Genomic DNA, 23819 nt, shown 5'->3' on the forward strand with positions numbered 1-23819 from the left:
AATCTCTTAACTCATATTCAACATTCCATCTGCCAGGGGCAGTGTCCTGCTGACTACCAGGCTGGTGCCTCTGAATTTCCACCACGGCACAATGCAGGGTCTCTGCACACTCACACATGTACGCAAACAGTGATTCAGAAAAGGAACTGCCGGGTCATTAAGAAGGGTTGGGTTTCACTGGGTCCATGGTTTTGTCCCGGGTGGGGATCAGGAGTCATTCACTCATGATTCCAAGCATCGAGAAGTTTTTATCAAGCATCTGGATGACTCTAAGTCTGAGTCACAGCAACATAAAACCAGTAGCAACTTGAGAGAAGACAATGCTCGGGGCGCCCCTTGAGTGAGTGTATGTAAGCACACACAGGTAAAGAGCACGTGGTTTGCTCTGATAACTGGGCTTCAGAAACAGTGGCCAGGCTACAATATACAACCCCAGAAGGGTGAGCTGCCATCAGAATGTCTCCTTGCCTATTTCTAGTGCCCAGGAGGGGTGAGCAGTTGGTAGGCAGGCCTGACTGATCAACCAGCAGTAACCCAAGAGATACAGTGAAGTTTGGAACAAAGACTCTTCCCTCCCCAAACCTCTCCAGAAGAGAGAAATGTTGCCAGCAGGGATTAAATAGGCTCTCCCTCAAAAGCTCTTTCCAATGCAGTCATTCCCTGGTGAGTACTGTCTCAAGCCACTGAACCACACAGTATGATCACAGTCCCTGTCTTCACTATAGCAGGTGCCAGAAGATGGAACACAGAAGCCCTGCATAGGGAGGGAGCAGGTGCTGACCAAGAGCTGGCCGTCTGCCGCCCACTCCATGGTGCAGGCAGCCTGCCCTGAAGGGGGTACCTAAGGCAGGGATGGGGTCAGAGAAATAACAAAAAGTGCTCCCAGGTACAATGGGCCTGACTTTGTGGTGCTTCCATAATCTTCCCCATGCCCCTGGGAGAAGTGCGCACACATCACGAAAGCCACAGGACTGTGAGACCCTGAACACTGAACTGTGTGACTCCCCTATGGCCTCTCCTAAATGCATCCTAATGGGGTCTGCTCCCTACCTGGGGAGAGGATGAAGGCCATTACAGAACACAAAGCAATCTTGCTGAGCATGATTCTCCAAGGTGCTAAAAAGCTGCAATTCACTCTCGGTGATGCCAAAGGGACAAGGCCATACAAGGTCAGGGAACAGCAGTTATGCATCTTTCTGGCAATCTCCCTCAACGGCCCTGCTTTGGTCTTAACAATCCGTCGGGAGTGTTCATTATGCGGCAGGCTAGGCCAACACTCACAGTGAGGCCAGGAGAGGTCAAGTACTACTCTGCCAGTTTCTAGGTGTGGAAGGCAGGTGCTCGGCGAGCAAGCGGCAGCGCCAAGAAAAAAGGCGATACTGGGTCTTCACCCCTAAGGGGTGAATACTACCTTCAAACATTTGACTTGTTAGCTGCTTGCTGAATATCTGTTTTTTGAACTAAAATATACATACCAACTATTTCATTTTTTAAAAGTATTCTGATGCCGGAAAATAAAACAAAACCTTGAGACCACTGGACTAGATGATTTTGGAGTTTTCTTTCTGCTCTGCCAATCTACGGTTTTATGAAGGGTGGCTTGTTTTGCAGACCCAGCCCCGTGGGTGGGCCACAGACTCCAGAGAGTCATACTCATGCGTGGCCTGGAGCTCAAATACACACCAACCACTGACCACAGCATGCAGACAAGTCCCCACATGTAAAGTCCCCACATTTATAAAAGCATTGCATACAAGTGCACAAAGGAGGTGCACTTTAGTTCCTCCCTGACAAGTTCAAAGGACAGGTTTCTCCTGGTATCCAAAAGTAGGGTGTTCCTATGAAACCCTTCAGAAGCAGGAATGACATAAAATAAAGAAGCAATTACCATCAACTTATATGGAAAAATTTTTTAGCTTTCCCAGACCCCAAAAATAACCTCTCTTAGGCTTTTCTGATACCCGCAGACACATCTTGCTAACATGAACGGAATAATTCGAGATTAAGCTCAGATGCTCACAGACACAGGTCAGGGCTCTGGCACCTGGTGCGATGCTGAGTGGGGCTCCTGGGGAAGGGGCTCAGGGTGTCACCACCTGTCATGGCTCACTGCAAAACAAACTTTGAACACTAGTTTTGCTTTTCACATGTTTTTGTAAAGGTGAAAATCCTCTTTGGTTCCAACTCATTCCATCCCCTGGAAGAAGACTCACGGGAACTTCTCTTTCCATGAAGGACATGTTTGGAAATGTGTATGTGGGACAGAGTTTTCTGGGAAATCCAGTTCTATTTCGAATACATTAGGGTATTTCCATACACGAAAATGAACTCAGAATTCTGAGAATCCTTTGGAAAAGGGAAAACCTTCCTTTAGATCTTTAGAAAAGTTTTACGGTATGTGGTCTTCACAATGAAGTGACAACTTATAAAGAAAGGATGTATCATGTAAAAAAAAAAATGAGTTAAAGTTACTAAAATAATTAAAAATATGCCAAAGGATGATGGTTTCCCATTCTCTCTGGTCATTCTTTTTTCATTTGTTTCCAGACAGATAGCATAAATCATACACCTAAAGTCTTGAATCTATATCTTGCTGTCCTGAAAGGCTGAATATGTCTAACTATGAACAGAGCATGTCACAACACCACTCCTTGCTGGTTAACCACACTGCTCTAAGGGGAGGCTGGTGATTCCAGAGCAGAGCTGCGTGGACTGCTGGCTCAGAGCAGAGCTGCGTGGACTGCTGGCTCTGGGTGTCCTCACCGACCGTGCGTGCCTCAGAGGAGCACCGATGCCCTTGGACTTACAGCTGCATCTTCTCTTGCTGAGCCAAGTTTCCTCACCTGCATGCCCCACCAGGGCCATAGGCAGCTGGACAGCCAGGTGTGGGTTCAAACTCCACTTACCGGCTGAGGAACTCAACCCAAGTTTTGTAGCCACTTTCCCATCTGTAAAACGGGCAACCCAGCCCTACCTCAAAGAGGTCATGAGAATGAGGTGAGATTAAACAGATCTGTGCTACAGGCTGAGCCCTAACAGAGGAGGCCAGCACACCACAGGCACTCCTAGCCCACAGGATTTGGCTCCTCTGCGACACCCACTGCAGGCCTGTAGGGCACAGCCTCTGGACTGCAGAGCGCCGTGCTGAGCACTCAGAGTCCAGAAGGGTTATGTCCACTAAGGAAGAAGGAAAGGCAGCAGAAGTTAGAGTTCTGAAAATCAGTCACTTTCGAGTGGGAATCCCAAAGAAGGTCTGATTTGCCCCAGACCAGGCCAAGACGAGGCCACACCCAGAGGGCCAACCCTGACCCCCCAAGACCAGGCCATACCCAGAGGGCCAACCCTGACCGCCCAAGACCAAGCCATACCCAGAGGGGGCAGCCCTGACCCGCCCCCAATACCAGGCCACACCCAGAGGGACCAACCCTGACCCTCCCCCAATACCAGACCACACCCAGAGGGGGTCAACCCCACGTGGGCAGAAGGTGCTCTGACCCACTCTTTCTGGTAGCTAATATAAAATCCTGAGTAAAAAGATTTGTTTTAGTGTCTTAAATGTTTACATTTTCACAATCTTCACATGGTGTTTTATTTTCCTTTGTTTTGTCCTTATTTTTATCTCTGGAGGGGATTACGGGTAACAACTTTTTTTCCTTCTTGCTCATCTGCGTTTTCTTATTTTCTGTTCCTGGCCATGCATCCTGCCAGAGCAGGAACACCAACACCTCTCCACCACAGGAAATGCACCCATGTTTCTTTCTTCCTCCTCAGCAAGGATCCAAACTAAGAAGGTAAAGATAACCCCAAGGGGGCCCGGTCTTGGACCCATGGCTCTCCCTGCAAGGGAGCAGAGTATTTGTAAGACGAATACTAGGGGAGGGACGGTGTGAAGCCCATGCTGGGCCCTCCTCACAGGCCTCTTAGAACTCAGGCACCGCCCTTGGCCACACTCTCCCCACATCAAGAGACATAAGCTCCACTTGTCTGCTAGGCAGCCACCACCACCAGACATGATCCTGCCATCCAGGGGCGCGGTCCCTCCCTGACCTCATGGCCATCCAGAAGGAGCAGGAGCGGTGCTACGGAGGAAGCGGGTTGCATTACAACTGCTCCTAAGTCCTAGCTCACCTCATATGAGGGGCAGGTGGTATTTCCAGACAACCGTGACTGTAACACTCCCCCAGGCAGACAGGAGTCCTTGAGCAAGTGTGCTAAGCAATGTGATGAGCCTAGATGAATCTACAGACCACTGGGTGCAATTAGCCTAGAACCCAAGCTTCTCAAAAAGCACAGAGCCTTTCTTCCACAAGGCCTTCCCAAACCTAGTACCATGACAAGAAGCGATCCATACACTGTTCCCACATGTACAGCCCTCAGTGTCCCAGGGAGAAGCACCCTATTAACTTGACCACCAATGTGACTCTTCTATCGTCTGATCATCTGACTCGCAACAATCGTCTGTTGGGGCCTCCTGTGTGTGCAGCACAAGCCAGACATCCCACAGCAGAGGCATCTTTCCCGTGACTGACTGTCCCTCACAAGGAAGGCCCCTGCTATGCAGGGACACCCTCCTGTCAGAGCTCTTATCAGGGACACTTAGGCACAGATCAACTGTATACACAAGGGGCTTCTAATGGGAACATGACTTTACAGTTTTCAGAGCAATGCTACCTATGCCATTAACCTCCCAAGATGTCTGTGGACAGAAATGTAAATGCTGACAGATCCAGATTTTTCTAGATGCTATATTCCCAAGCTCATGAGTCGGATGATGTGTACAGATGCAGTGCTAGTCTGTGTTGGAAAAGAGCACCCTGGCTAGTGCCTGGCTGTGTATCACAGTTCCGGGCATACAGTCAGTGCTCAATGAATGCTGGCTATAGTATTACTAAATACTACAATTATCATGAGGTTATACCTTGAGGAAGTAGGTATTACCTAGACACTCACTAGACTCATTTAATAAAAACCAAGAGTTTAATTAAAATGCCCTATTTGCCCACCAGCTTTAACCTATATAAAAACTCACTAAGAAATACAAGACTGAAAGCAGAAGCCAACAGCTGAGAAATACAACAGTCTTCAAACTTATTATGCAATAAAATGCAACACGTGCCCCTCAAGCACTCAGGTTAGTTTTCTCAAGTACCAACATATCCAGAGATTGTTCTCTGTATCTGGGGGACCGTCCTAAATTGTGGAGTCAAGTATTCTGAACTCAAGAACCACAAAGATAGGCCCTTTCCAGAACTGATTTATGTTTCTTAAAATGAATGGATAATACGAGTCGATTGCTCAAAGTAGCTTAGAAAGTAATCAGTGTTTCCTCTGACTGAGAAAGAAGACAGAATCAATAAATACCTCCAACAGCACAGTATTCTGTGGGTCTTTAATGTTGGTATTTCATTAAAGACATGAGGAAAAAAGCTCCTGACAACTCTCTTCTGCGAAAAAAAGATGCTCAGGGACACTCAGTGGCAGCCACGTTGACACGCCTCTTTCGTCATGCAAAACATGACCATCTGAGCTCGCCAGCAGGCAGGACCCTTGGCCTCAGAATACTGCTCTCAGGGACAGACATCCAAGTCTCTAAGTCCTCGGAGCATAGGCCACATCAGCTGACTCCAGTCTGCAATGATTTGCCCCCATGCCCTCCCTCCTCTACCAGAGGGCACGTCTGTGAGGATGTTCAGAAAGCTGGTCCAAGCTCAGAGACAGTGACCGCGGCCTAGCCTGGGCCCTCGCCTGGAGTCACAGTGCTGTGACAGATGGGTCACAGGTTCAAGGCACACAGAAGCAGAGCCAGGGTGGGAACCCAGACCCTCCACCTCTCAGTCTCATGGGCTCCTTCTGCTACAGTATGCAGGTGAGCAGATCTGCAACATGACATCATCCATGGGAGAAGCCCGCAGTATGGCAATGAATAATTAAGAAATCAGGAAATAGTAAAAAAATATAAATAACAATTCCTAAAAAGTTTCAAATTAAAGCAATCACAAATTCATTTTTATACCTATTAAATAACTCAAAATAAAAATAATAAAGTTCACTGATTTGGAGGCTTCAGGAAAACAGAAGCACTTACTAACTGCTGGTGAGCAATCAGGCAATAGAGAAATGTACCGTTCACAGCCATGCAACAGCATTCCACACTGGAGCATTTATCGCCAGGAAATCGGTTTTAAAAAAGGACATACACAGGAAAAGCGGTTGATAATACTATTAATTTATAGTAGTGGGAAACTAAGCTTCTCCAGTAGCCACTGTCGGGCAGACCTAATCACAGCATTTCACTCCTGTACGGCGCTCTGCATTTGATGGAACAGGTGTTCTGCGCGTCTACACCCCAGGCCCCCAGAGCGCGGTTCCATACCTGCTTCATGTAGGCATAGCACATGGTCTCAGCAACGCGCTTCCCTTCGTCATAGCAGGCTCGGGGTCCTATTGGATTCACATGGCCCCAGTAATCCTCACTCTGGGGGTGGACTTCAGGATCTAGGAGTGTGGGAAAGGGAGACTGTGTGTTCATCAAGTTCATATGCATTCTGAATGATGAATATTTATGACGCACAAGCCTGCTCTCGAAAGACCAAAGTAAACATTTACAAATGGGGAGATACCTATCAATGTGGCACAGTCCATTCTCCCCAGTTCCAAAGGGATGCACTCTCCTTACCTCTCGTATTAAGACAGTGTTTTACAGGGAAAAAAATAACTTAAAAGACCAAGGTCACTCAATTGCAAGTCTCCCCTCTCCCCCGTAAATTATTAACACTTAATTGTACAAACTATAATTAAATGTAATTTATGTGAAGGGATATCTGGTTCCACTTTAGAAAATACATAATCATAGTAAAGCATGTACTTACTGAAATAATTTTAAGAGCATCTCTGTGGAACACGTGGACTTTCCCATATGCCAACAACATGAGAACAAACTTGAGAAGCTCACTGAGAGTCTCAGTGAGACGATTAGTACCCTGGTCTGTCTGTGTAGGCACAAGGACAGACTGTCCTAAGGCAAATGACTGCTTGACCCTTTAGCGCACGTTTTATATTTCCCAATTCCTGTTTTTCTCGTGTGTAAATCAATCACATTTTAAGATATGCCAAGAGAACAGACTATTTAAAGAAACCTAGTAACAAATTCTTTTGTAACACAAGTATATTTTTGAAATGTGAATTAAAACCTTATGTATATGGTACATATAGCCATAGTATAAAATGTATAAATCTTTGCCAAGAAATCTGGACAATGTACAGGAGCTCTGTATTATAAATTCATTTCTTGCTTATCTTAAAAGCCAAAATCTGACTTCAGCTCATGGGGACAACGGGACCCGCACAGGACAGAGACATGAATACACAGGTGCCCCAGCCGGCCGGCCCCCTTCAGGAGGCTGGAACTCCCCTGCAGTGTGATGGAATCAAGGCAGAGACTCAGATCTCTCTAGCCACTGCTGTGGTTTAAAATTCTCTTAAGAAGGGGGCATAGTTTTACTGCAGGATGACAGAAAAGGTCTATGGCGAATATTCCCTGAGAGAAGAAAACCAGTGACTTAATTTCACACAGATATAACAATCGAGAGACCGTTTATGGGGATTTTTGACAAGAGCTGGGCCACCTAGACTCCAGAGAGACCGTCATAAATTGAGCAAATGGCAAGAAAGAGAAGATCGGGCACACCCCTGACTCTGCTCCTTGATGGGCACCCCTGGGCTGGGGTGTCCAGGTGCCCAAGGTTCAAGACATGGCTTTATAAAGTCCCCACACTTTGTCGTTAAAAAAGATCTAGAGTCGAAATTGATTTCCACTTAGTCTCCCCTTCTCAGTATGTTGTGAGGGTAACCCACCAAGCACCCCTCCACAAAGCATCCATTTACTGCAATGATCAAACACCGGAGCCGGCCAGTTACACCCTGATGTCACTTAAGAACCTTAAGGAACATGAGGTGTCATCAAATATGCAGATAATAAATGAGGCAATGGAGGAAGAAGGCTGGACAGGGAAAACATGTCATTGTGCCCTCTTGGACCAGTAAGAGGAGTACCTTTATATTTGAGACATTTAAAAAGCTTCAGCCCTTTGAACTCTATCAACACCACTCCTCTTGCGACACAGGAAGCCAAGGGGAATCATCCAATGCCCTATAAAGGGAAATGTACCGATCCCTTGGTAAGTCTTGCTACGGAAAGGACATGAAGGAGAAATGCAAGTCCACTCAATGCCCGTTCCAAAAGCAACTGGCCGAACAGGTTGGTGGTGGACGCTTTTAACTGCCAAGATTTCAAAGTGGATTGTGCTCCACCTTTTCACAGGGATTACAGAGAACAGAACTGCATTTAGAATATCTGTTTCTATATTTTTTTTCACTTGGTTCCCTTATTTAAAAGAAAAAAACACACATCTCTTCCTATTTTGCCCCCTGACTTCCTCATTTCTTCGTACAAAACAGTAATGTGCAGTAGACGAATTACACCATGTCAGAGTCCAGATTCTGCTGCTTCAACTGAGCAGTTCTCCACAAACCTGCACAAGCCTGCACTGGTTGGTCTGGGGCCAAACAGAAATCAATGTGAACTGAACCACAGCCCTCACCCCACTCCGAATGCTGACTGCCTTAACAGGCCTCGCGGGGGGTGAAGTGCTGCAGGTTGGCAAAACAGGCTCAGGAGTTTTCTGGCACTACCTACTTAAGATTCTTCCAGAAATCATTATATAACAGGTGAGGCAATCAGCACCTATCTCTTTGCCAAGAGAGCAAAGGCCAACCTCTGAGATCTCGGTGGGTCAGGCTCACTGCACCCACTGCTCACACCAAAGAATAACATGGACCAGCTAAATAAAGTGGCAAAAGAAATCCCTGACCAATGATCTCCAGGGTCCTTTCATAGCAGAATGGAAAAAATACTTCCGTGGGTTTGTCCGAGGTGGGGCTTACTGGCCAGGTGACCGGACATGGTCCTCCAAGACCGTTCTTCAGCAGGAAGAAAAGGGGTTCGGCCCACTGAGAGCAGACATGGATGGCTGAGCCGGGAAGGCTCTCTGCTGCCTCGCACACAAACAGGGAGAGCAAGGTGGGGCCTTCTTACAGTGGAATCCTGGACTCATTTTTGCTTCCTTCTTCACCTAAGACAGTCCCATGGGCCCAGAGCCAGCACCCCTGTGGGGGCCCCACCACTCACCTCCATATACCTCCGAGGTGGAGGCCAGCAGCAGACGAGCACCGACTCGTTTGGCCAGTCCTACAGAAAGCAAAGATAGGATCAGAGAAGCTGTCAGCTTCAGGGAAACGAGGAGATGACATGTGCATGCCCATTTTTGTAGCCAATTTATGTAATTTTTTAGTATGAGTTGTCTCTGATCATTTGTGCACTGTGAACCATCCACTCATACTGCATCTACGCTGGAACCAAAATAAAAACAAAACCAGTAAGAAAAACACAAATGAACCCTCGGAAGCACAGTATTTAGTCTGATACTGATAAGTGGAGGTGGGGCAAATGGAGAGTCTGTTAGTTTGGGAAGGTGGATTCAGGGTTACTGCTGGTGGGCAGAAGGCAAGGCCGTTCACACCCTCACTTCCACTATGCTCTCCACAAGCTGGTCCACCTGCCACTTCACTTCCTCAACGTGCCACCTGGCGTTCCAAGTGTGTCCGAGCCAGTCTCCTGGGCTGGGCCCCTCCGCCCTGTCCTCCTGCCTCCTTGAGGCTCAGTTTCAATGGCCCCTTCTCCAAAGAAAGTCACCACATTCCTGTGTCCAGCTCTGAACCGTGTCCTGCATAAGTCCCCTGCAGGTAGAACAGGCTAGAACATCGTGCTCTATGGTGGTCGTGTAAGTAGGCAAAGTCCTCCAGACACAAACTCCCAACGTTAAGCAGTTCCTCAGAGGCTCACAGCAGCCCCGGGCCAGAGAAACCCACTGCCCTTCGCTTAACCCAGGGTCTTCCGAATGTACTCCCTCACGGAGCCTTTGTGCACAGATGTCACCAGACCGAGGGGCCAGCTGTGCCACGCACTGAGGTGCCCGTGAAGTGCGGGGCATGCACACACCACCTGCAGACACTTTTAGGGGCGGCTGGCGACCTAGAAAGGCCCCAGTGTGTGGGGCCTGGCTGGGGGGTTGTGTGGGAGCACCAGGGGAGGGAAGCAGGGAGCTGTGAAGAGGGAAGATGGGCAACAAGAACAAGAGAATCAGGCTCCGAACAGTAAGGATGTAGAGATCATCTGTGCAAATGCCACAGTGCAGTGGAACAAAAAATGTTAAAGGGACATAGCAGGATATGGAACTTATGGGCTTTATACCTTATACCACAATGATAGTAGTTTCAAAAGGAAGGATCCTGAGCTGGTTTTTTTTTTTGTAATAAACGCTTAAGACAACTGTAGATTTACATGCAGTCGTACAAAGTAATACAGAGGAACCCTGTGTACCGTTTACCAAGTTCCTCCCGACAGTAAAACCCTGCAAACTAGAGCACGACATCACAAGCAGGACAGTGACACAGATACACTCAGGACACAGAGCATCTGCATCATCACGAAGACCCCTCAGTGGGGGAGCCAGGGGAGCCCACGTGCGCCGCTCGAGTGCCCAGGTGTTTATGCAGAGACTGGACAAAGAAGTCTCATCCTGAAGAAGCCGAGCACAGGCCCAGAGAAGGGGGGAGCCACAGACAGGGAAGGGCCCCACCAGGAAGGGGCCGTGTGGGGTTTGCTGCATCTTGTCTCAAGTGCAGAATGATTAATGACAGCACCTCTCTCCATTGAGAATATGAAGTCCCGCTTAGGGTCTCTGTGGCCTAGCAACTTTCCCTCCACTTCGGCTTTTGTCCCTGTCGTTCCTGAAAGGAGTTTACCCTTCCTTCCAGACTTCCGGGTCCAATCTCAGCCATGGCTCAAGGGTCCCTTCTGCCTGGAACTCTAACAGCTTTCACTGGAACGATCCCTTCCTCCTCGGTGTCACTGGTGCCTGGCCCATATATCACCTCCACCAGGGAACGCCAAGGGCAAGCTCCCTGCCAGAAGAGCCTGAGGATGAGCCTAATCTGAGGGCAGGACAGTGCCTTGGGCACAGTGACTGCACCATGAATGCTATCTTCTGAAAAGCCTAGGCTTCGTGGCTTTTCCCCAGTTGTATCTAGCTTGGATATGAAGGAGGCGGCCGAGGAAGCAGAGAGAGCATGGGCAGGGGCAGGAGCTGATGACGGCAAGAGCGGGCAGCAGCTCTACCAACGTCTCACCTCTGAGCAAAGTGGGGACTCTGTTTCATCTGGTGGCCAGGGCATGGGTTGCAACAAAGAGGAGAACAAATGCCCTTTCTAAGACTAGGAGAATGAATCATTTCACTTCACACAGAGCTTGACCCCCCCCCCCCCAGAATGTTTAGTCTGAGAGATCCGAAAACCAATCTCCGGCTGCCCTTTCAATCCCTTGTCTCCAAGCTTCCCCAAATTAAAATTTAGTGCTGTATTTCCCAAAATCCATTTATAGAAGCTGTTTTAAATGTTCCCATAATTAAATCCATTTTTCACTTGACATTTTAAAAAGTGGTTCCTTTTTTCTACAACTAATCAAACCCCTAGTTTTTGAAACCCATGTCAAACTTCAGATGTCTCTAATTTAAGCATTAATATGTACATGTCACCCACAGCTATAAATCTGAGGTGTGTTTTTTGTGAACGTGCACGGGTAGCCACCTTTACCGGCATTCATGCTGTCACCTTTCACCCTCAAAGTGAATACCACAGTTCAGTCTAGACTCGGGTACTCAGCTTGGACAGCCCCATCAGGTCGGCTGGTCACAGGTGACAGGTGGTCACTCCCAGGGGATTTAACTGAGGCAATGCAGACCCGTTACTATGACTGTGTCCCCTGTGAAAACTGATGGCTCATAAACGCACTCTGAAAAAGCATGGGCAGGGGATGAAGGAGGGGGTCTAAAGACCAAGATCAAACTCTAAGAGAATGTTAATGACCTATGCCTGGAATTGCCTAGAACATTCCTAATAACAGCTGCAAAATAAGGAAAGGACAACTTACCCAGCATGTTTAGTGTCCCAATCGTATTGGTCTTCAGGGTCTTGATGGGGTTATACATGTAGTTTGGAGGCGAGGCTGGAGAGGCCAGGTGGTATATCTGGTCAACTAAAGGAGACAAAAATGGAAGTATGTAATTTCCAAGGAAAACACTAAAAACATTCTGAACTCCTAAGAATCAGGCTGTATGATAAAGGCATTTCTATATCTTTCACTGAAGTTCCAGTTGTTACTCCTTTATTCTTCATAAAAACAAATTTGCTTTTGCATTTAGAAGAACTTTAAACAAAAACAGGAAGTCTAACTGTCTGGGCCTGTTCTCCTCTAATCAGAGGCAATATGATTACCGAGTTGACTGTTTCTGAGATCTGTCCCAGATACAGCATGCAAATCAGAAGGAAGACCGATTTTTCAGACACTGAATGAAGCATGACTATCTAAAGCAAGCAAGGTTTTTAATTTGTAAAACCAATCTGACATAAAAGCATTAAAATATGCTTTACTTGCTTTGTTTTCACATATTTTGTGTACATAAAACTAGACCCTGAGATGACAGTCGGAGGGTGGCTTTTGCTTGTTTTCGTTGACTGATTATTTATCGAGGATCTGCTCAGTGGCTCATGAGCAAAATGACACACTGGAAACCAAGGTTAAGAACAAGATTTCAGTCATCAAATACCTATCTCAGGAAAGACACAGGCAGAGATACGATGACCAACTGCCAGCTCTGGAGTATGCTGGTTTGGTGAAGGAGACTGAGCGAGGGGTCTATCCTCTAGGTGCACCCGGCTGTGCAGAGAGCCGGGCTAGGAGTTCATTCAGGCTCGGGCTACTTGGGAATGAGGGTGCTGTGCACCAGGGATGGGAAAGGACAAGAATTTCTGCTGAGGCTCTGAAAGATCTAAGTGACAGCATATGAGACTTTAAATACCATGGAAGAGTCTGGATTTGCACCAATAATGAAGACCGCGGAGTTCTGAGGAGACATTTTGAGGACACAGATTTTGACACTGAACACTAAGCAGCTGATAATGCATTATAATTATCATAATTTTGAGGGTAAAGTACCATTATTTCTGTTCTACACAAGAGATTAAGAAGCTTGCAGGTGAAGCAGCTGAATAATGACAATGCCAGGATTTGAACCCAGTTCAATATAAATCAAAACCCAAAGCTTTTTGAGCATTATATGGTACTGTTGTCAGGACAGCTCGACTCGGGAGAGTGGTTTTTAAAGCCATGAATGGTAAAATGACTGGGTTCTGCACAACTCCCCTCGTGCACAGGCGTTCGCTGTGACATCACCATCCCCAACCCTTGCTCTCCAGGGTCAGGGAGCACCGGCCACACAGCAGAGAGGCCCCTGGGAAGTAACGTCTCTCTGTGAAATAGCAGTGATGAAGAAGCACGTATTGCAAGGCCATCCCTGCAGACAACCAAGTGTGTCCACTGCTGTCCCACTTCAGCTCCGGGTGGGAGAAAACATCACCACCATCACGGGGGATCCGAGACGCCGCTGCCAAAATGAACCCTCCTTGTACACAGCTTCAGCCCCCATGCAAGAAGGCCCACGGGGACCTCCCTGGCCTCCCACCCTCTTCCCAACCAGGGACCATTGCTCTCTTTTAGGTAACGGCACCTTAGGGGCTGGGTTTCAGAAACGAAAGGGAAAACAGGCCAATGGGGAAAAACAGTCCTCATGGTGAATTCTCCAATATAACTTTCTCAGAAAACATCCCTTCCCACCCAAAAATGCCCAACCTCCCCACCCACATCCACTCACTACTCATCTCCCACTGAAAAACTCCTGTCATGCCCAGGATGGCATGGGAATCACCGCAGTGCCTTCTGGGGGCTGGGGCGACTTCCGAACACACTCTCCCACCCAGACGTGAGAGCTGGATGAGAGGTTCTTATCTTCAGAAGAGGGACAGAAGTGGTGACTCCACACCAGTGCATGATATTCTAGGCTGTGAGCTTGGTCTCCATCTTAATTGACCCTAATTCTCTCAGTCTTTCAAGCCCAACACAACTGGGAGGCCCAGTACACATGAGCCACTAAGACTAGGAGAAGGGGGAAGCTGGATGGTTCTATGCAGATAGTATCTTTGGGAAGGGGTTCTAGGAGCTGCACAGGCTCACGGAACAACCTGGTAATGGTTTTTCATACAGTGACCATACTTCAAGGGAGGCAAGAACAACCTATAAAAGACTGTAGGTCTCATCTTCTGGATATTTATTTATGAGGCTTTTTTTAGCTAAGACTATTCAGGCCAACTCCTGAAGTGATTGTTTTAAAAAGTTGCTTACTTTAAAAATACTTCTGCAACACCATCTCTATCAAAACTTCAACAGTGATTTTTGCAGAAACAGAAGAAAAAAAAATCATCCTGAAATCCATACAGAATTTCAAGGGATCCTGACTAGCCAAAACAATTTTGAAAAAGAACAAAGTGGGAAGACTTACATTTCCTGATTTCAAAACAATACAAAGCTACAGTAATCAAAGCAGTGTGTTCCTGGCATAAAGACACACAGACCAGTGGAAAAGGATATGGAGTCTAGAGATAAACCCTGTGTACGTGGTTCAGTAATCTTCAACAAGGATACCAAGCCACTCAGTGAAGAAACGACAGTCTCTTTAACAAACGGTGCTGGGAAAATGGACTACATATGCAAAAGAATAAAGTTGCATCCTTATCTTACACTACATACAAGAATTAACTTAGAACAGACAAAAAAACAAAATGTAACACCTAAAACAATAAAACTCGAAGAAGAAAACAGGGAAAAAGCTGCAGGACATTAGATTTGGCAAAGATTTCTTGGATGTGACACCAAAAGCAAAGGCAACAAAATCAAAAATAGATAAATGGAGCCATGTTAAATTTAATTACTTTTCTGACAGTATCAAAGGACCCAATCAGCAGTAAGAAGGCTACACAATGGGAGAAAATATTTACAAGTCATATATATGAAAAGGTGTTAATATCTAGAATATATAAGGAGCTCCTATAAATCAACAGAATCGAGTAACTAAAAAAATGGCAAAGCACTTGAATGAATAATTCTCCAAAGATGACATACAAATAGCCAACAAGCACATGGAAAGAAGTTCAACATCACTAATCATCAGAGAAAGGCAAATCAAAACTATAATGAGGTATCACTTCACACCCATTAGGATGGCTACTATTAAGGGAAAAAATAAGAAAACGAAAACCGAAAATAGCAGGTGCTGTAGAGGATGTGGAGAAAGTGGAACTTTGGCGCACTTTGGTGGTGATACAAAATGGTGCAGTCACTATGGAAAACAGCATGATGATTCCTCAAAGTATACAAATAGAATTAACATAAGAGAAGGACTCCCACTTCTGGGTATATACTCCCAAGAACTGAAAGCAGGGTCTCAAAGAGATATTGGCACACCCATGTTCATAGGAACACTGTCCACAACAGCCACCTAGTGGAAGCCACCCAAGCCTCCATGGACAGATGAACAGATAAACAAAATACAGTGTGTGCGTGTGTGTGCACACACACACACGGAGAAATGTTATTCAACCTTAAAATGAAAAAAAAATTCTGTCACATACTACAACAGAGATGTACTTTGAGGACATTACCCTAAGTGAAATAATCCAGTCACAGAAAGACAAATCCTGTAGGACTCCACTTATATGAGGTACCTAGAGTCATCAAAACTCAGAGACAGAAGGTAGATCAGTGGTTCCGGGGCCTGGGGGAGGAGCGTAACTGTTCAATGGGTACAGAGTTCCAGTTTTGCAGGTGAAAAAGTTCTGGGGATCTGTTCTCACACAGTATGTTTACCACTACTGCCTAGTACACTTGAAAATGGTCAGGATGGCAAAAAACAAAGTAAGATACTCATGAGCAGTAAAAGCAGATGAAAAGAGTATTAGTGGGAAAAGGTTGTAACTTTTACTAAGGCTGAAGTCAAAGTGAATGCTTTGGGTTTATATATTTGTTCTCCTCCCTTTCTCTACCCTGGGAATATAAGAGCTAAAATCAGGCTCCTGAGCCACTGCCACTCATTCAAGATTCTCAATCAATCCTTGCTATACAGCAGTTACCCAGTGAAGCTTTTGAATGAGGGCTACCTGGACCCCTGGCATCCAGATGCAGACACCCAGGTGGATACATTTATGTACATATACACACACACGCACGTACATACACAGATGTACATATATACTATACACACACACTTTTAAAGCCACATCTGAAAATTACTGATTTAAAAAGCACCCACGCTTTTGAAAGACTCATTTTTCTTCAAGAGAACTAAGAAAACCCAAAACTTTTTGAAATTGTTTATAGTCTTAACATGCGAATTCATTAAGAGGAAAATCCTGTGAATGCTTTCTGACCGCCCCCCAAGTTATTGAGTTGATAAACAGCTACAATTAAAAGGCAAACAAAAAGTTTCTCATGGCAAGTAGAAGTTAACAAGCCAGGTCTCACAGAATGCCATCCTTCTTAGGCTGTTTTACCCTCTGCAGCCTACAGACAAGACCAGTAAGAGCAAGTGTCCATCCCTGCTCCCCTGCTTCAGAGCTCAAGGATTGCAGGTGTGTGCAGACCACCAACTCCACACGCACGTGCTGCACCTCCTCCCTGGAAAACACCTCATCACACCCCAGTTCCATTCTCGAGCAGGAGGGGGCCAGACCCACCAAGGAATAAATCTGGCCAGGCCTTTGGAGCTGAGTGCCACCCCGGAGAGCACACGCCTGCGTGCCTGGCCCCCGGAGCTGGCACCCTTCAGATATCTGCTCACAAAGGTGCCGCCACCACGTGCTTCCCAAAGACCATTTAAATCAAGGGTATGGTCATGATCTTACAGAACAAATCATTTAGCACTGTTTTACTCTGGAGGTGACAACATCTGCAGCGAAGAAAGTCTTTCAGTGCATCAGAGACTAGAGAAAAGGGGGCCCTGAGAGCTCGTCCCTTGTAAGTCTGACATCAAGCAAAAGACAAGAACATTTCCAACCTGCTCCCTGTCTTCACGTATGCAGGAGCCCACGCTTTCTCCCTTGAGGCTCAAGTCAGATGTCAGTTTGTGTGGGGAGCCCTCCTGCACGCCCTGGTCGGGGATAATCACCCTCCCCGCCCGCTGCCCGTGCCACTGGTTAATTACTGCATTCTGCCCTGTCCAGAGCATCCCGCACGTCCTCTTCACCAGATGAAAAGTCCCTGAGAACAAGCGATCCTTCTTCTTCCTTAGACTCTCCACACAGCTTTGCCCTCAGCAGGAGGGTGCCCCCATCTTGTTACCTATGCGAAAACACAAATGCAGATTCCCAGGCAGATCTAATGCATCAGAAGGGCTAGATGGCCCTGGGGATCTGTGATGGAAAACCAATTCCCCGCCATGGCCGGGGCCAGTTTGGGAACTGCTCACTAAAAGCGAGCTGAATGAAGAGATGAGCCATAGACTGGGGCCTCTTCATCTAAAAAGCTATTCCATCTGGTTTGTTGGTATTTTCACGTCTGGGTTCAGCTTGACTGCAGCTTCCTGGTCATCCCACCTGGAAAGGCTAAGGTGTGCCCTAAAAACTATGTCCACTGATGCATGGTGTTTAAGAACCTGAAGTCTTACAAAATCAGTATTTCCAACAGCTCTTCTTCCCCATGAGAATGTGTTCTGCTGGGAGTATTAGTGACAGTGACTCTGGTTTCCGTATTAAAAAGGACCAAGCAATGGAGGCTGTTGAGTAATTATTTGGGTAAGGAATTGTGAAGAGGAGAGCGGGGGGGGGGGGGAGCGGAATTTTAGAACGAGCGTAAATAATCAGAATGAGAAGTGCTACAAAAATACTGAATAATATTAACAGAGCAGCAAAGTTAACCCTCACAGCCCAGGGAGGAAGGAAGCCCTCAAATGATGTCAATTGCATCGTAAAACACGTACACCAAAAATGGGCATTACATTCAAAATCTAAGTTGCCGGGAAGGAGAGGAAGAAAACAGAAGAAAGGCAGGGCCATTCATTCCCTGGAGCTGCACCTCTCAATGTGACCACCAGGTGACCCTCCTGTGATCCTGAAACATTTACAAGGGCCATGCGCTATCATCATGGCCAGAAAGATAGCAGCCTAAGCAATGAGCCCTAAAAGAGCTCAAATTAATGATCAAGGAAGGGAAACAGTAAAGCAAACTACTGTTTTCCTTTTTCACAGAATTTCCTTAAATAGGTCCAAAACAGCCTTCCTGCTAGAACACAGGACGTTATTTTTATGCTGGGAAAAGGATGGGCAAGGGGTGGGGTAGAGCTGAGGCGTGCTCAGCCCCACCGTGAAATCAATTCTGAAAACAACCACCCTGCAGCTACACTAACCACAAACCAACTTTCCATAGGTTTACACTGTGCCTGGAAAACACACAGATGATACATAAATATAAAAGGAAAACGGTGTCAAAATTGAGTAACTCAAGATCACCCAAAATCACTGTTCAGACTCCATCAAAAAAATCAAGTGTAGGGGCACCTGGAAGGCTCAGTTGATTAAGCGTCTGCCTTTGGCTCAGGTCATGACCTCGCAGTCCTAGGATCGAGTCCTGGATCGGGCTCCTTGATCAGCAGGGAGCCTGCTTCTCCCTCTGCCTCCGCCCCTTCCCCTGCTTGTGCCCCCCGACAAATAACATCTTTTTTAAAAATTAAAATAAAAAAAAATCAAGCGTAGCCAAACTGTGGAAAGAGCCAAGATGTCCATCGACAGATAAATGGATAAAGAAGATGTGGTATATACACACACACACACACACACACACACACACACACACACACACACACACAATGGAATATTATGCAGCCATCAAAAGGAATGAGATCTTGCCATTTGCAATGACGTGGATAGAACTGGAGAGTATTATGCTGAGTGAAATAAGTCAATCAGAGAAAGACATGTATCATATGACCTCAGTGATATGAGGAATTCTTAATCTCAGTAAACAAACTGAGGGCTGCTGGAGTGGGGTGGAGTGGGAGGGATGGGGTGGCTGGGTGATAGACATTGGGGAGGGTATGTGCTATGGTGAGCACTGTGAATTGTGCAAGACTGTTGAATCACAGATCTGTACCTCTGAAACAAATAATGCAATATATGTTAAGAAAAAAAAAGAAGAAGATAGCAGGAGGGGAAGAATGAAGGGGAGTAAGTCGGAGGGGGAGACGAACCATGAGAGACGATGGACTCTGAAAAACAAACTGAGGGTTCCAGTGGGGAGGGGGGTGGGGGGATGGGTTAGCCTGGTGATGGGTATTAAAGAGGGCACGTTCTGCGTGGAGCACTGGGTGTTATGCACAAACAATGAATCATGGAACACTACATCCAAAACTAATGATGTCATGTATGGTGATTAACATAACAATAAAAAAGTTAAAAAAAAATCAAGTGTAATCTCCTACCAAAGGGGAAATCCACATAAAAGCCAACTGAATGTTTACATCTCCCTCTGATTTTCTCTCTTTCTTCTTTTTTTTAATATAAGTTCCTATGTCCAACTGCTTCCCTGTGCCAGAGCCACACCTTACTAAACTAGTAAGATACCCATCAAGGAGTTGCACCTTGAAGCTTTGAAAAAACTATAAAATAAAACAAAAGGTTGGTTCTTGCTGTGAATTTGTGTGATTATTTAGCACACAGTGAAATCCCAGCATAAAGATACTCCTGTTTATACATGTTCTTTCCCCGCAGTCCAGACCAGAGCCCTGGCATAAATACTGCACAAGATGTCCCTCTCTGCCACATGGAATGTGTGGCCTTAATCCTTGTCCCCCAACACCGGTATTTATAATGGAAAACAGGATTTAAGAAGATATAGGACTTTTCAGTGTAAAGACCAAACTTCTCTTGGCACAAAGAACTACAAGAGTGTGATTTTTTGCCTTGATTTCATTATCAAATAATATTGACTTAAGGCAAAGGGAAGACTGTACATGCCACAGGTCTGGCTTGGCCCCAGGATCAAAAGTTCGGGTCAGCGCTACCGCCTGTCAATTTCCTGCTACAGCCGGCAGCTGCCCTCACCTCCCCTGGAATCCCCTCCAAGTGCTCAGGGGTCACCATGATAACACCGTGGCAAGAAAGCACCTATAGGCCAAAGCCTCACTGCAGGAGTTCCCCACGGATCCAAGTTCAACAGAGTGGGGGATCTTGGATCTGCTGCCTCTGCATTTTATGTTTACATTTGCAACAAAAACTGAATGGGAGAAAAAAACTTCTAAATTATAATCCAACAAAAATCTTGGAATCAGAATAGCACTCCTCAAACACCTACATCAACACAGACCCAGCGCTCTTGGCAAACAGTTTCCATTCCCCATTCATGGTCAACTCCAGGCCATCTGGGTGTGACAGTCTGGCCTCTCCTGTCTTCCCTGGCTTGGTGCCCGCCCCTCCTGACCTTGCACAGGATCCCTGCACCTGGGAAACAGGGGGTCACGCGCTGGTCCCCTCACCTGCACACAGGAATAATAACTGCCTACACCTCACCCATACGCTGAAAGAATTAAATCCGTTAATTATAGACAGTGATTAGAACAGTGCCTGGAACACAGTGGGTATTCATGAAGTGTTTACGATTGTCATTTTCTGCTTTCATTGTCCTGGACGTCTTACTCACGGGTACTGCATGTTCCAGGAGCGGGCTCCCCATGATGCAATGGGTGTCTCTGTCTTTTTCTGTCCTCTAAAGAAATGTTGCTTTCAAGATTCCTGCTTCTGCAGAAGGTGGACAAGTGAACTGGGACAGCTTTTGGGAGAGGCCCAGGCTGTATACACTGGGAGCCTGGACATGAGTCTAAGGCAATGCTGGGTGGCTTCTCAAGGAGGGGTCATCATGGCCCGTACTTGCAAACTCCCCAGATGGCCCACAGCACCAATAATGAGAGTATACTATATTCATAGGGAAAGTGCTAATAAAACAACCTCCTGAACACAAACCTTAGCCTAGCCTACGTTACATGTGCTCAGAACACTTACATTAGCCCACAGCTGTGCAAAGTCCTCCAACACAAGGCCTGCTCTGTGATAAGGTGCGGACTGTCTCAAACACCGAGTACTGTGCTGAGAGTGAAAGTGGAAGGGCGGTCTGGGTGCGCAACGCTTGTGCCTGTATCAGTCGCTGAGCCTCACGATCGCTAGCCGCCTGGGAGCCGCGGCCACAAAAGGACAAGACTGCACGTCCTTAGCCCAGAAAAAGAGCCAGATTAAAAATCCGAAGTACGGGGCGCCGGGGAGGCCCAGTCGGTTAAGCGTCTGCCTTCGGCTCAGGTCATGATCCCGGGGTCCCGTCGGGCTCCCTGCTCGGCGGGGGGTCTGCTTCTCCCTCTGCCTCCACTGCTCCCCTGACTCGTGCTCTCTCACTCTCCTCCTCCCAAATAAATAAATAAAATCTTCAAAAAAAATTCAAAGTATGGTTTCCACTAAATGTGTACTATTATCACACCACTGTAAAGTCAGAAAATCCTTTAAGCTGACCACTGTAAGTCAGGGATTGGCTAGACCTCCATCCTCCTCCAGCAGAGTCAGCTCTGTTCTGAAGAGCCTCCAGTGTCCTATGCATCCCTAATCCTTGCTTCTGCGATCACATGGCTCTTTCTCTAGACATGCTCCCTTCTCAGGGAGCCCGCCTGGGGCTGACACCCGCCCCCCAGCCCTCCGGGCTGGAATGAGGGGCTGCCCAACGCTGAGCCTCCTCTCCACCATCTCCGTGGCCTGGCACCTCCCTCACCAAACCCGAACACACCCCGCGACCCCCCAACCCTGGCTTGTCTGAAACTTCCCTGCACCCTTAATATATGGGTTGGAAGAATTAACTTGACTCCTTCCCGAGATTCACCATCTGAAACTTCAATGTCTCCTTTGGTAAAAATCCAGAGTTCTCTTGAAGCAATATAAAGCCAGATTCAGTTATTTCAGTGAGTATTATTCTCTCCAAAGCAGCGATATTCCTTCTCTACAGAGTAGCCCAGACGACGCAGAGGCCTCTAACAGAAGCGCTATGACACCAGCACTGCTGGCCTTCATCAGTTTTACAATTCATGACCATGTGGCCACCCCCGCACTCTCAGCCCCGACCCCGGGTGGGTGGCAATCACTTTCCCCCTTCCCAAGGCCGCCACCACGTTCTGAGTGCAGACAACAGTTAATTTCCCACAACAGTGAATCGCTAATGCCTCTGCGTCTGAAACATAATGGTTATGCTCTGAAAATAACAAGAAGAGGAAATCTGTGCTGAAGGAAAATTAATGAAGCTCTGCTATGACACTGCCAAATTAAGTGACACCACTGTTACCCCGTTACAAACCAAACAACTTGCCAGCCCCGGAAAAACAAATAAACCAAAACAAATTCCACAAAATACTTTTCAGAGCTGAAAAACATTCCTGCTATGGTGTCAATACCACATCAAGTGGAGTTTCTTTTACTCAGAAAAAGGAGAGTTATGTATTGAACGCTGGGTGTGCATACTTTGTAATACACTCTCCTGCACAGAGGAGAATTCTATCACATCAACAGGACATGTTAACTTGTTCGTTGCTGCTAAAAGACCGCCGTACACATTAAACCAAATGGTAATCCCACTTAGGATGAGCACAGGCTGTAACATTCGATCAGAGGAAAAACTAAAGTGGAGGTAAATTATGGCAGGCACTGTAAGCACAGGCGAGGACAGGTCACTCAAGGGTGCCCTAAATCATGTCATCCTTTGTGTGACAACACGACACCGAGGGGAGGGAGCAAATCAAACAGAGTTCATCTGGTTAAATTCATGCTGTATCTGGCTTCGGGGGGGGGGGGGGGAGGGGGAGGGTTACTACCTCTGAGACGCACAAGGGTACCCACAAGCCGGATCCAATGATGGATGCTCTTCTCCCTGGACGGGGCTCAGAATCAGGTGGGCACTGTAGGGGCAGAAGGATCGAGGAGATGGGGAGGTTGGGGAGCAGGTGGGGAGACTGTCACAGGCATGTGTAAGAATCTTACGCTACAGCTGGAGAAAGGGTAATGGAAGACGGGCTTTAGACTATGGGGGTGGAGAAATGTCTTCTGCTCTCCCTCACGGTGCCGCTCCCACTGCAACAAATGGCAGAAGTGTGAATCCTTTCTTGTGTGAGTCCACTCGGTGCATTCATGAGTGTCCTCCACATGGAGCCTACAGTCAGAACTGGGAGAAACGGTCTCCAATAGTTTTGGTGTCAAAGCTCAGAGGCAAAGCAGATAATTTACTTACCAACATACCGTTTTTACTAAGTTTTGGTAGTACTGAAATTATGTGATCTATAGTTTCATTTCACAAATGTTTACTGCCATGTGCAAAAAAAGGGAAAAGAGGAATAATAATAGCAGCTACTATTTGGAGAGCACTTGCGAGGCTCCAGCCCCTGTGCTAAGCCCTGCAGTTTTGTACTAATGCCCTAGCAAACTCAGAGGCTAAAAAAAAAAAAAAATGCCCACTTATAATCTACCAGGTCTGCAGGTCAGAAGCCAGGCGCGGTGTGGCTCAGCTGGTTCTCTCTGCCCTCACGGGCTGAAATCAGGTGTCAGCAGGGCTGCGTTCCTGCCACCAGTGGGTGAGTCAAGCTGTTGGCAAAATTCAGTTGCATGAGGCTGCAGCACTGAGGTCCCCATCTCCCTGCCGGCTGTGGCCTGGGAGCTCCCAGAGGCTGCCCGCAGGTCCTGGCTCAAGGCCGCCTTCAGAGCCAGCAGCCGTGGGTCAAGCCCCCTGACCTCCCCAGTGCCTG

The 23819-nt window shown here is 46.9% G+C and overlaps 1 protein-coding gene across 2 annotated transcripts in view; it reads right to left on the reverse strand.

The window, feature by feature from the left end:
- Positions 1-23819, reverse strand: part of UXS1 (UDP-glucuronate decarboxylase 1) — a 96280-nt gene that overhangs the window by 21497 nt on the left and 50964 nt on the right. For both annotated transcript variants that reach the window (XM_025869096.2, XM_025869095.2), the window contains exons 7-9: positions 12047-12151; positions 9188-9247; positions 6374-6495 (exon numbers count right to left, since the gene is read on the reverse strand). In XM_025869096.2, the coding sequence (XP_025724881.1) occupies positions 6374-6495; positions 9188-9247; positions 12047-12151 (287 nt within the window). The remainder of the gene's footprint in view (positions 1-6373; positions 6496-9187; positions 9248-12046; positions 12152-23819) is intronic.

This window comes from Callorhinus ursinus, unplaced genomic scaffold (genome assembly GCF_003265705.2).
Source record: "Callorhinus ursinus isolate GAN/ISIS: 27379988/994484 unplaced genomic scaffold, GSC_fseal_2.0 scaffold10, whole genome shotgun sequence".
NCBI lineage: Eukaryota > Metazoa > Chordata > Mammalia > Carnivora > Otariidae > Callorhinus > Callorhinus ursinus.